General features: G+C 36.2%; 1 protein-coding gene across 3 annotated transcripts in view; it reads left to right on the forward strand.

The window, feature by feature from the left end:
• LOC123807775 (basic immunoglobulin-like variable motif-containing protein) overlaps positions 1-12,253 on the forward strand; it is an 82,453-nt gene that overhangs the window by 46,854 nt on the left and 23,346 nt on the right. For 2 of the 3 annotated variants that reach the window (XM_045821822.1, XM_045821811.1), the window contains 5 exons: positions 4,309-4,484; positions 6,230-6,345; positions 6,870-6,956; positions 8,507-8,567; positions 11,471-11,614. In XM_045821822.1, the coding sequence (XP_045677778.1) occupies positions 4,309-4,484; positions 6,230-6,345; positions 6,870-6,956; positions 8,507-8,567; positions 11,471-11,614 (584 nt within the window). The remainder of the gene's footprint in view (positions 1-4,308; positions 4,485-6,229; positions 6,346-6,869; positions 6,957-8,506; positions 8,568-11,470; positions 11,615-12,253) is intronic. The other variant, XM_045821812.1, reaches the window with a different exon arrangement.

The raw sequence follows: 12,253 nt of genomic DNA on the forward strand, positions 1-12,253 counted from the left end.
TGGGTTCATCTTGATTGGGACTCTCTGTTTTTCTTGGATTTGTGTGACTTTTTCTTTCATCTAATTAGAGAAGTTCCATCATTACTTTTCTAAACAGATTTTCTATCCCTTGCTCCTGTTCTCCTTCTGGTATCCCTATTATGTGGATATTTTTACATTTCATGTTGTCTTGCAGTTTCCTTAACCCCTCTTTGTTTTTTTGAGTCTTTTTTTCTTTTCTTGCCCTTCCTGGGAATTTTTTTAACCTGTCCTCCAGCTTGGTGATTGAATCCACTACTTCATATAGCCTGCTTTTGATTCTTTCTGCTGTGTTCTTCAGTTAAGAAATTGTATATTCCTCATTTCCTTCTGGCACTTGTTAGAGTTTCTGTGTCCTTTTCATGCTGATGTAGTTTGCAGTAAATTTCTTGTAGCTTCCCTGTAGTTTTTATGTAATTCTCACTGAGCTCATTGAGCTTCCTTATAACCATTGTTTTGAACTTGATATCTGATAGTTTACTTGCCTCCATTTCCTTTACACTCTTTCTGGGGATTCCTCCTTTCATTTCAATTGTGGGTTCTTTTTTTGGGAGACCCTTCTTGTTTCCTTCTGCTTCTTAAATTGATCTGTTCTGACTCCCTGTCTTTGTGTTGTAAACCGTGGTAGGAGAGCTGTGGGATTCAGTGGTGCAGACTCCTTGATCTCCTGAACTTGATACTCTTGGGATGCCCTTTATGCCATGTATGTTGGTTCTTTGGATATGATTGGTTTTTGATTGTTGTTGGGTCATTTTTTTTGTCGGGTCCTTCCCTCCAGGTGTTTGACTGTTGGTCATTCTACCCACTACATCTTGTATGCCGTTGTTCATATGCTGCCAGAACAAAACCTCTAAGCCCAGGAAACAAATCAACACCCACAAAAATAACTCCCTCCCCCACAACTCCATTATCAACAGCAAATGAACTAGTATTAATAAGGGTGAAAGAAATTAATATTATTAATACTATAAGAAAGGAGAGTGGATATGAGATGACCTACTGAAAGAAAAATGATTTGAGAAGGTAGAGGGATGAGCACTAATAAGAGTAGGGAATCAAAGCAATGCAAAGGGAGAAAGTGGTATTTATAAGTAGAAAGGAATGAAGAAAGTAGAATGTAGTAAGAGAAGGGAAATGTATAGTATTAGGTTTATACAGAAATTAAAATAACTAGAGAAATAAAAAGGATAAAAAGTAAATAAATGATAAAAAGTAGGAACCAAATTGGAGAGAAAGATCCACCACAGCACTATCAACAACAAATTAGCTAAAATTAATATAGGTGGGATGAGAATAAGAGGCAAAAAGAAAGAATAATAGCTTAAGAGATGTTTAGAGGAAAGGTAAGTGATTTTGAGATGCCAGAAGGAGAGGGAATAGTAAGAGTATGGAATGAACACCAGGCTAAGATGGAAAAATTAAAATTTGAGACAAAAGAAAAAGGAAAAAAAAGTCATGATGAAAGAGGAAAAAAAGAAAAACAACAGGTGGAGACAGGGCAAAATTAAAATTTGAGATAAAAAAGAACAGGAGATGGTAACTGTAAAATTTGAGATTTCAAATGCAAAATTACTGAAGATGTAGAGATAAAATTGAAAAAAAATGCAACTACAACCACCCTATCCACAACCAACCAGCAAAGATTGCTAAAGGTGGTTAGAGGATGTGGGTATTTTAAGAGCATGGAAAAGAATTGAGATGATCATTGACAAGAAAATTGGTCTTGAGAGGTTGACGGAGAAATTGTAAGAGTGCATAATGGAAACAAGTTGTAGCAAGAAAGAAAACAAAATTTGAAATGAAAATAATGAGGAAAGAAGATAAAATGGGGTAAGAGAAGGGGGTAAGTATGTGAATTAAAATAAATTATAGTATAAAATCTAGTATCTTAATATGCACAAACTCAAAGGACAAGAAATGAAAGTTAAAAAGTTGTTCAGGAAAGAAAATACCACAAATCATGGAGAAGACCATGGTGGATTTTATCTTGGTAGTGTCTAGTATTTACCACTGTTTTTTCTTTCTGGATTTGCCTCTGGTGATGTCAGATGGTGACCCTATCTGACCTTAGGCAGCTTGTTCAAGACTACTAGGATCTACTGTCTGTGGCTAACTCCGTCAATTGTTAATCTAGTCACTGTGTACTCGACAGTCAGGCTTAAGCCCCATAGGGCAAGACAGAGTCTCTCCTGGGATCAGGGCTATTGTTTCCCCTCAGGCTGCTGTTGCTCTGAGGAGAGAGGTCTGTCTGAGCAGGATGGCTGCTGCTGTATGGGGGATGATTCAGCACTGGGATCCTGGCATCTACTCTCTCAGTTCTATTCCCAAAGCCTCCATCCCCAGTCTGTCAAGTTTCTCTAGTCCATTCTGCCTGCACGCCGCCCGCCCCCCCCCCCCACTTTTGCTGGAGCCCAGGGTAAGTGACTGCAAATGAAAATTAATGCATTGGCCCTTTAAACGCCTCTTTCCCTCTCCAGCCATCTGTCTCTGGCAGAGAGCAACCCTGATGCTTTTCACAGCTGGCTGTTATCTGTGAAGTCTTTGGGCTCTGATGCTCTGGGGATCCCAGCTTAAGTTTATGACCCCACACTTCTCAGGGGGATCCACCTGGCTGCTTAAATATCCCTCTGGCCCTTCAGCTGCTGACTGTGGGTGTCCAGCCAGCCCTCTTGTGTTTCCACCATACTCCCTACCATTCAGGTTGTGCTGAAGCTGATTCTTCAGTCTGTCAGGGGTTATAAGGCTTCTTTCTCACTATTGTTCAGTTGTTTGTTCTGGATGATTTCTCTACAATTTAATTTTAATTCCAGATTAGTCCTAGGAGGAGGTTAGTATGGCTTCCACTCACTCCTCCACCATCTTGGATTTCCTGTTTATGTATACAATCTAAATGTCTGTGTCAAATAATAAAGAATAATTTGTTTCTTAAGGACCTTAACATTTGTAAACTTCATTAAAGCCTATTAGCACAATTTTATGCTCTCTTCAGTTGAAATGTCTGTGATACATCAGATTAGAGATGTTGACAAGGCCGTCGTTCTGGTGTCAGGGTAGAAGTCTGGGGCATACAGACATAAGTGGAAAGGGTGTGGTATGGGGAGCTGAGGTAGCCTCAGTAGCTAGTGCAAGTGGGAGAAAAAGAGAGGGCCTGAGAGTGATCACTACTGAAGTCAGCACTTTACTGGTGAGTTAGAAGAGCTGGCAGAGAGATTGAGAGTAGGAAAACCAGTAGAGTATCATGTCCCTCTGTCTTGTAGACAAATAGAAAATAATTTGTTAAGCAGATTTTTAGAAAAGTTGCAAAATATAAGAAAACTCCAAGAAGAAAACAAATTACATGTAATCACAGTAGAGATAAGTTCTCTTAATATTTTGATTTCCAAATTTCTATTTTTTTATAGTTAACAATGCATGTTAAAAAATAGAATTATATTTTCCATACTTTTAGAACCTGTTTTACTTCCTTTAATATTATTTTGTAAGTATCTTTTTACTATATGCTTCTGTAACTTCCATGTTTCTAAATTTTTATTTATTTTTTATTGTTTAGGCTATTACTGTTGTCTCAATTTTTCCCTCTTTGCCCCTCTCTCTCCAGCCTTGCCCATCCCACAGCCAATGCCCACACCATTGTTCATGTCCGTGGGTGATGCATATTTGTTCTTGTCTAATCCCTTCACCTTCTTTCATCCATTCCCAACCCCCCACCTCCCCTCTTACAGCTATCATTCTGTTCCTTGTTTTTGTGCCTGTGATTCTATTTTCTGCAATTTCCATCTTTAAGGGCTCTTAAAGTATTCCAGCAAATCAGTATATCGTAATTTACTTAAAAGATCTATTGGAAAACTTAAATTTTAAAATGTTTTCATCATTATAAACAAAAATTCTTATAAGTAACTCTTATTATAAACCTATGGTGATTTCCTGAGGTTAAACATCTGGAAGTGGAATTTTTAGTTAAGTTAGTTTAGGTTAAGTTAGTTTAGGTTTAGTTTAGTTAGTTTAGTTAACAAATTAAGGTTTTTGCTATGAATTTTGCTGTGACTTTTTAAAGGGTACATGTATGTGTTTTTGTAAGACTTGAAAATTTAGTATGTGAATAGTAATAAGGGTTCAAATAAAGTTAATGGTTTTATGTAGATTCTCTCAGGGCTAAACATTTTTTTATTTCAAACCAGTTGTGATGAATCTTCAGTTTCAAAGTTTGAATGATTATCAGTTATTAGGAATTTGAAATTGGGAGGATGAGGACAGAAATTCCAAAATGTTTTTCATTAACAGTTCTTTTAGATATTAGTATTTGGTTAAACCAAGCACTTAAAGGAGTCCGAGATCGCCATGGGAACTCAATAGAAAATGCTCACCTTCTCACTTTGTTTCATCGGCTCTGCAAACTATTATTTTTTCGAATTCGTCCCATCTTTGTTTTTGATGGGGATACTCCACTTTTGAAGAAACAGACTTTGGTAAGAGTTATCATTTTTTTTTCCTTTGCACAGTCTTAGAAAGAAAAAGTTCAGATAAAATTTTAATTTTTTCTTTAAAATTTTGGAAACCAAGGTTTATTTGACATATATCCAATTTAATTTAAATTATCTTGAACAAAGAAATACTTTTTCTTTTAAAAAAAGTTTATATATGATGCCCTGGCTGGTGTGGCTCAGTTGGTTGGAGCATTGTCCCATGAACTGTAAGGTCGCAAGTTCAGTTCTGGTCAGAGCACATGCATAGGTTGCAGGTTCAGTTCCTGGTTGGGGTGCACACGAGAGGCAACCAATCAGTGTTTCTCTTCCTCTCACTCTCCCTCACCCTCTCACTAAAATCATTAAACATACCTTCAGGTGAGGATAAAATTTTTTTTAAAAGATGTATATATAAGACTGTATCATGAGTACAATGATAAAATTTAACTTTTAATAAAAATACTAAAATTGTTACAACTGAGTTGTAACCTTCAACTCAATTGTTAGCTTTCAGAGTGTCTTCTTAGGTGTTCTACATTTGTTACAGTTATGTTGCTATTGCTCAAAGCATTATACAAAATCTATAGGGGAAATGCCTTCTTGAATCTGAGATTGAGGATCCTCTGTGGTAGTGAGCCTTCTTTTAAAGGTGAATTGAATTTTAGGAATGAGCAATGTTATGTGTTGCCAAGTTTGAATTAATAAAAAAATGAATATGAGTTTCTTTATTCTGAAATTAGTTTAAAAAGTTTGAACAATGTTGTGAACTTTGGAGTAATTGGATATATGACCTTTTTATGTTGAAAATGTCAGCTCATAACCTTGTAATCATTTCAGACATATTGTCTAAGTGAGGACATAGGATAAAAGTACAGATTTGTAAATTCTTGAGGACATTTGTTGCCTCAGTAAAAGGTCTAGACTTGACTGTTGCAGTTTTTAATTATTTAAGGCATACTCTGTGTCAGGTAGCCTTTAGAAGAATTGGAAAGAAAAAGAAAACTCTAGAACTTACTTATCTACTAGTTGTAAGTTTGCATGTGCCCTTACACAACATATCTCCAATTCTCCAACTCCTGATAAAGAAGTTGACTCTACTTTAGCATTCATATTGCAACATATAAGTGTATCAAACCAACACATTGTATATCTTAAACTATGTTACATGTCAAATTAAATCAGGTGTTTCAAAAAAGGAAAAGGATGTTTTGGCATTTCTGCCTGATATTCAACCAGAAGCTTGGAGACTGTTCCATTTGGCTCTACTTGGACATTTCTTACAAGATATTCCAATACATTTTAGGATTTCTTATGACATAATCTTGAATATTGAAGGACAGAGTTACATATAAGTAATGTATTTTTATAAAAACCAATATCAGAAATTGGTTTTGACATAGCATTGGCATCTTAAAGAATAAGTTAGTAATCCCTTCAGGGAAATATTTACTTAATTATATTTCATTAAGTTTTAGGCTTCTTGAAGACATTCAAAATAAAATGAAAGTAAATTAATAGTTTTCCAAACATGTAATAGCCAGTCCATTAAGTAATAGCTGGGTGGAGATCAGGTGTTCTTTACTTATGAGAAACCTGAAGATATCCACTGGTATGACAATTACAGAATATACTATTGAATAAAACAGCTATAATCTAAAAACTCAGAAAACCAAATTCTATAGGGGGAAAATCACAGAAATGTTTTTAATATACTCTGAAGTAAAATCTTGTGCCCATTCTTTTCACAGGCTAAGAGAAGGCACAAAAAGGATTTGGCAACCAATGACTCCAAAAAAACTACAGAGAAGCTTTTGAAAACATTTTTGAAAAGACAAGCTATCAAAACTGCCTTAAGAAGCAAAAGGCAAGAGGGGAATTACATGAATTAAAGATTAATTTAAGCCTTTTAAATTTTTGCATGGGATTCCTGTGGCTGCCTTTTCCTAGTTTTAACTCCTAGCAGAAAATAGAGGGTAAAATGAGAACAATAAGTGGGATGTCCCTTTCACTTAGTAATTTGAAGTTGTGAAAACTCTTTGTTCTGCATGAATTAGCTTTAATAAAGAAAAGCCATGCTGTTACATTGTATACATGTTTTACTTTTTAAAAATTCTTACATTTTACTTTTATGTCAGTTTTTTTTTGTGTGTTTACACTTGAGATTGTGGCCCAGGCACTGAGGAGTTGCAGCAAGAATCCTCTTTGAAGGCTGTACTTATTTTTTACTGCTGTGGCCTGGGCAGCCAGATCAGCAGGGGAGAAACCCATTGTCCCTGTGTTTTTCCCTTTCTTTCCCCCAAGCATGGATTATGAAATCATTGGGGGAGCACTGTTGATTCAAAGTACTATTACCTATCATCACTGTTTAAGCATGTCTGTACTTTTTAGAGATGAAGAACTACCCAGCCTTACTCAAGTTCAAAGAGAAGATGACATCTATGCTTTGCCACCTTTACTAGAGGAAGAAAAAAATAGGTAAATGTTTATTTAAAAATATTTATTATCACTGTATTCAGACAGACTTAAACCTTTATGTTTTATCTACATGTTAAGGCATGTGAGAATCGATGCATCTAAAGTAAACATTCTTGACACCATTTAGAATATTTTTCAGAAGCTGAATTATTTATTAATAACTTGGTATTTTGTGGGTTGTAATGGTTTCTTTTTTATTTCTGTAAAGCCTGTGCTAGAACTATTGATTTATAATTCAGGAAGATACATATTTTAGTTTTTCTTACACTTTGATTACACATGCTGTCTCTACCTCCTTCTCAGCCCTGTGTGTCTTCTCTGTCACACTACCACATTGAATGACCACATACAACAACTTTCTTGCTAAATCCAGTAGATGATTTATAGTTCTCAATTTAACATGGTACCTGCTGAGAACCTCTCTCACCATTCTTTCTCAGTCTTCCTTGTGGACTTTTTTCTGGCTGGCTGTTAATCATCAGCAACTTCTGTAGTTGAAGTACAGGTAGAGGACCAGTTTGACTGTGTCCTCTACCCAGCCCCATTTGTTTCTATAGGGGCTCCAGAGAGGCTAGGTAACTTTTAAACTCAGCCCAGTTCTTTTTTTTCTTCTTAAACCTCACTGGAGGACGTGCTTATTGATTTTACAGAGAGGGGAAGGGAGGGAAAGAGAGAGGGAAAGAAACATTGATATGAGAGAGGAACACCATTCGGTTGCCTCTTATATGCACGCTGACTGAACCCGCAACCTAGGCATGTGCCCTGACTTGAAATTGGGCCCATGACCTTTTGGTTTACAGGATGATGCTCCAACCAACTGAGCCAGGGCTCAGCCCAGTTCTCTTGATCTTCATCACTGTCACCATAATATTGTTGGTAGGTTACTGTACTGGCTTTCAGATTTTTTTCTCTGACTCTAATCTTACCATTTTTAGGAACCCCTTTCTGCCAAGCTGAATTTGTAGTATAGACTCTGTTAAACCCCAAATCTGATATTGTCATTTTCTTGCTTAAAACATTTCCTAGCTTCTCATTTTTTTAGGATGAAACTTCAATACTTTATTCACATGCTTTTCAATTTTTTAATTTAATCTTTATTGTACTTTTTATTTCCATTACCACTTAGTCCCCCTATACCCCCATCCCCCCAGCAGTCACCACGCTGTTGTCCATGTCCATGTGTCCTTTTTCCTTTTTGCTCAATTCCTCCACCCTCTAACCCCCCGTCTCCCCGTCCCAGCTGTCATCATGCTCTCCATCTAATCACATGCTTTTCTAAACAGTGTGATTACAGGAGATCCCAGAAAGCTTTCATGACATCCCAGATGGGATGAGGTGACTATCTTAGTTTTGGCTACCTGCTCTTCCCTTGTGATGGAAGTTCTTAGATCGTGTTGTGATTTCTCACTTACACATGTCGCCACCAGACTGTGAGACCAGCGATGGCCTGTGTCTTGCCTTCTTATTCACTGTTGTAGCCCCTAACTGAAGAAATATTTTGTAAGTAGTCATTAAATCACAGGTATTGTAAATGTATATTTGACTTTCAGTTCAGAAGAGGAAGATGAAAAAGAATGGCAAGAAAGAATGAATCAAAAACAAGCATTACAGGTATTTAAATAATTTTCAAATTCAGAATTTATGCTATTATTTGAAATGAATGGCATTACTGAATAATGGCATTCATGAATGGCATTAAATGAATACTTTTAATGAGGTAATATGAATTTATGAAGTTTTTGATAAAAAGTAATAAGACATGCCTTTTTATTGTGTGTTTATCATATATATGCATGTATATTTATGTATATATAAAATAAACACACATGCATACACATATACATAGAATTATGTATATCTAAAATCCAAAATAAACCATTTTCTTTTACACCTACCAGCCAATAAATAAATATAAATAGTTATATATGCTTGTGTGAAATATGGAACACATACGAACCACAAATAACTTATAGTAACATTTTGGTATATATTAGTCCATCCCACATCCTTTTATGGTTGACATGGTTGACTGTGTGTGTATTTGGGTATGTGTACATGTATACATACAAGAGGGGACCCCCAAAAACCAGAATTTATTTATAAAAATTGTGTTATTCTTACACGTTTAAACTTCAGTTACCTTCAAAGTACTCTCCATTTGATACAGTACACCTATTGAGACTTTTTTTCCCACTGCTCAAAACAGTTTTTAAACTCATTGATTTTGATGTCTTTCTGTGCTTCTGCTTTTTTTCCCCACGTCTTCCACATCTGAAAAACATTTCTATTTGAGGACTTTTTTCATCTGGGGAAACAAAAAAAAGTTGCACTGGGTGAGATTGGGTGATTTGGGTGGGGGGGGCACAAGGATCATAACTGTTTTGGTAAAAAATTGCTGAACACCCTGGCTGGCGTAGCTCAGTGGATTGAGCGCGGGCTGCGAACTAAAGTGTCGCAGGTTCGATTCCCAGTCAGGGCACATGCCTGGGTTGCAGGCCACAGCCCCCAGCAACCGCACATTGATGTTTCTCTCTCTCTCTCTTTCTCCCTCCCTTCCCTCTCTAAAAATAACTAAATAAATCTTTAAAAAAATTGCTGAACACTCAGCATGATGTGGGCGGGTGCACCTATAAATCACCCATCATGAAATGGGAGAACTTGTTGAGAGTCTTCATCAGAATTCACTGAAGCCAAATGCAGCCTCTTACAACAATATCAGCTGGCACACTGATAAGGATGGGTTACTAGAACACTCACCTAGTGGGAGAAGCCAGTAATACAAGGGTCCCACCCTCCAGAAAATAATTCCAGTTTTTTGGGAGCCCCCTCTCATGTATATATGTAAATATATATGTGCATTAATATATGCTCCAGTTATCTATGGCTTTGTAACTTAGTGGTGGGAAAACAATAATTTATTATCATTATCTCTTACTGTTCTGGGGGTTGATGAACTCACTGATTCAGTTCCCTTTCAGCATCTCCAGTGTAGGTGCAGTTAGACTGGAATCTCTTCAAAGGTCTCCTCACTTGCACAGCTGCACATCCAGTTGTTGATGCTGGTTGTCAGCCAGAACACCTGCCTATGGCATCTCCACATTGTCTGAGTTCTTCCACAGCATGGTGCTGTGTTCCAGGGGTAGGCATTCCAAGAGGATGTGCAAGGCAGGACTTGTGTTTCCTTTCTAGTCAGCTTTGGAAGTTATGCAGCATCCCTTATACCACATTCTGTTCATTACAAGCCAACAAAGGTAGCCCACATTTAATTTGAGGGAAATTAGACAAGATGTGGATCACAGAACCTTGTGGACATGTTTTAGAATGTGTGGTATTAAAATATGTCTTAATATCATACATATTTTAATAAATAACATTTTTACAAATTGAGGTAACTGTATATACAAGCTTTTGAAATTTTTTTCAAGTTTCTCAAATAGGTAATATTCTTTGATTTCCAAATTTACTGTTTTTTGTAAGTTCATATGATTTTGGTATATCTGATTGAAGACTTGAGCTAAAACTCTGGGATCCCTCAACTGATAGTAACCTTGATAAAGGCCATGAACCTCATGGTCAGAAAGATCTTCATGTAAGTCCAGGTTCTGTTCATGAGCTGTTTGATCCTAGACAAATTAACTTCACCAGGGCTTTATTGTCTTATTTATAAACAAAATAATATCAAAGCCTTCCTCATAGAGGTGATGGGAACATTAGTGAGGGGAAGCTCTGAGCATAACGACTGGTCTGTCCTAAGTGCTTGTTGATTTGCACATATGTACAACATACTGGAGAGAAAATTGCATTATTTTATTTTCTTTACTGATGAAGAGTTTTAAAGTACTCTTGGTAATTAGTTTAAATTTAGAAATATTTTAAGAGTTTTCCATATCTATGAAATTTCTCACTTTTAGTTTTAGTTTAAGAGCAAAATAAAATTAAACTAATTAAGGAAATAATAAGTAGTATTTAAATTCATAAGGTTCATCCCTACTTCAAGCCTTTGCACTTGGTTTCCCCTGGCTGTAATGCTCTGTCCTTGAGAAGACTTTTTATTGTCTTTCACATCCCTATTCAAGGTCATTTTTTAGTAGAGGTCTTCTCTATGAAGTTTTTGTTCCCTCTTTCTCCTCTTCTAATTAACTTTCTTATCAGAATACCCTGCTTTATTTTTCATCATTATCTTGTTTACCCACTTGTTTATATGTCTTTCTTCCCTCCTAAGAGTAGGGACCCTACCTGGCATTATCTTTATAGTGCCTTAGCACCTAGAACAGTGGTTGGCACATTAGAGGTGCCTGGTAAGTAATTTTTCCTTTGAATGAATGAATAAGTGAATGGGTACATTCCCTAATCTGCCATTTACTTAGATACCTATTGCAGATTCTGTACAATTGTGTTTAGCCTATTATAGATTATGTAGAACTCTGTTTATAAGCACAAAAATATCTATCATGGTAAATAGCATTAAGTGTATGAAATGTTAATTTCATGGTGTTATGTTTTACTCTTTACAGGAAGAGTTCTTTCAGAATCCTCATGCAGTAGACATTGAGTCTGAAGACTTCATCAGCCTGCCCCCTGAAATAAAGCATGAAATCTTGACTGATATGAAAGAGTTTACCAAACGAAGAAGAACATTATTTGAAGCAATGCCAGAGGTAAAATATATTACATTACTACAACACATTAATGTGTAGAATTGAGAACTGCAGCCATATTTTTCATTAGAAAAAAAATTGATAAGCATTACTTGTACAGTATGTTTCCAATAAAAAGGTAGAAGGGAATTCATTGGTAAATTCTTCAAATTACAGCATCTGATATTGGCTCCACAGATATAGCAACACTGAGTGGGGTCTTGTGGAGAGTTAGGTTTGTCGAGCATGTCTCCTGATAATGCTACACCATTAATTATTATTGTCTTTAGTTGGTAAATGAATTTTGTTTTCCTTTCTACTGCTACCACCTATTATTTCTAACTTTTTACACCTTTAGCTCACTGTAGACAGAATATAAATTTTTGCAGCATTATTCCTAATGAATGGATGTAATGCTATTTCTACAAGCTCAGCATTTCTTAAATTGATAACAAAATATGAAAAAGGCAGGAGATACTTCTTCTCCCATCACTCTTTTCTACTTTTCCATGAAGAATGTGAATACAGGAAGTAGGACAGAAGTTTCTTTTCTTTTTTAAAGATTTTATTTATTTATTTTTAGGGAGGGAAGGAAGGGGGGGAGAGAGAGAGAGAGAGAGAAACATCAATGTGCGGTTGCTGGGGGTTATGGCCTGCAAC

This window comes from Phyllostomus hastatus, unplaced genomic scaffold (assembly GCF_019186645.2).
Source record: "Phyllostomus hastatus isolate PE091 unplaced genomic scaffold, TTU_PhHast_1.1 phas_scaffold_46, whole genome shotgun sequence".
Classification (NCBI taxonomy): domain Eukaryota; kingdom Metazoa; phylum Chordata; class Mammalia; order Chiroptera; family Phyllostomidae; genus Phyllostomus; species Phyllostomus hastatus.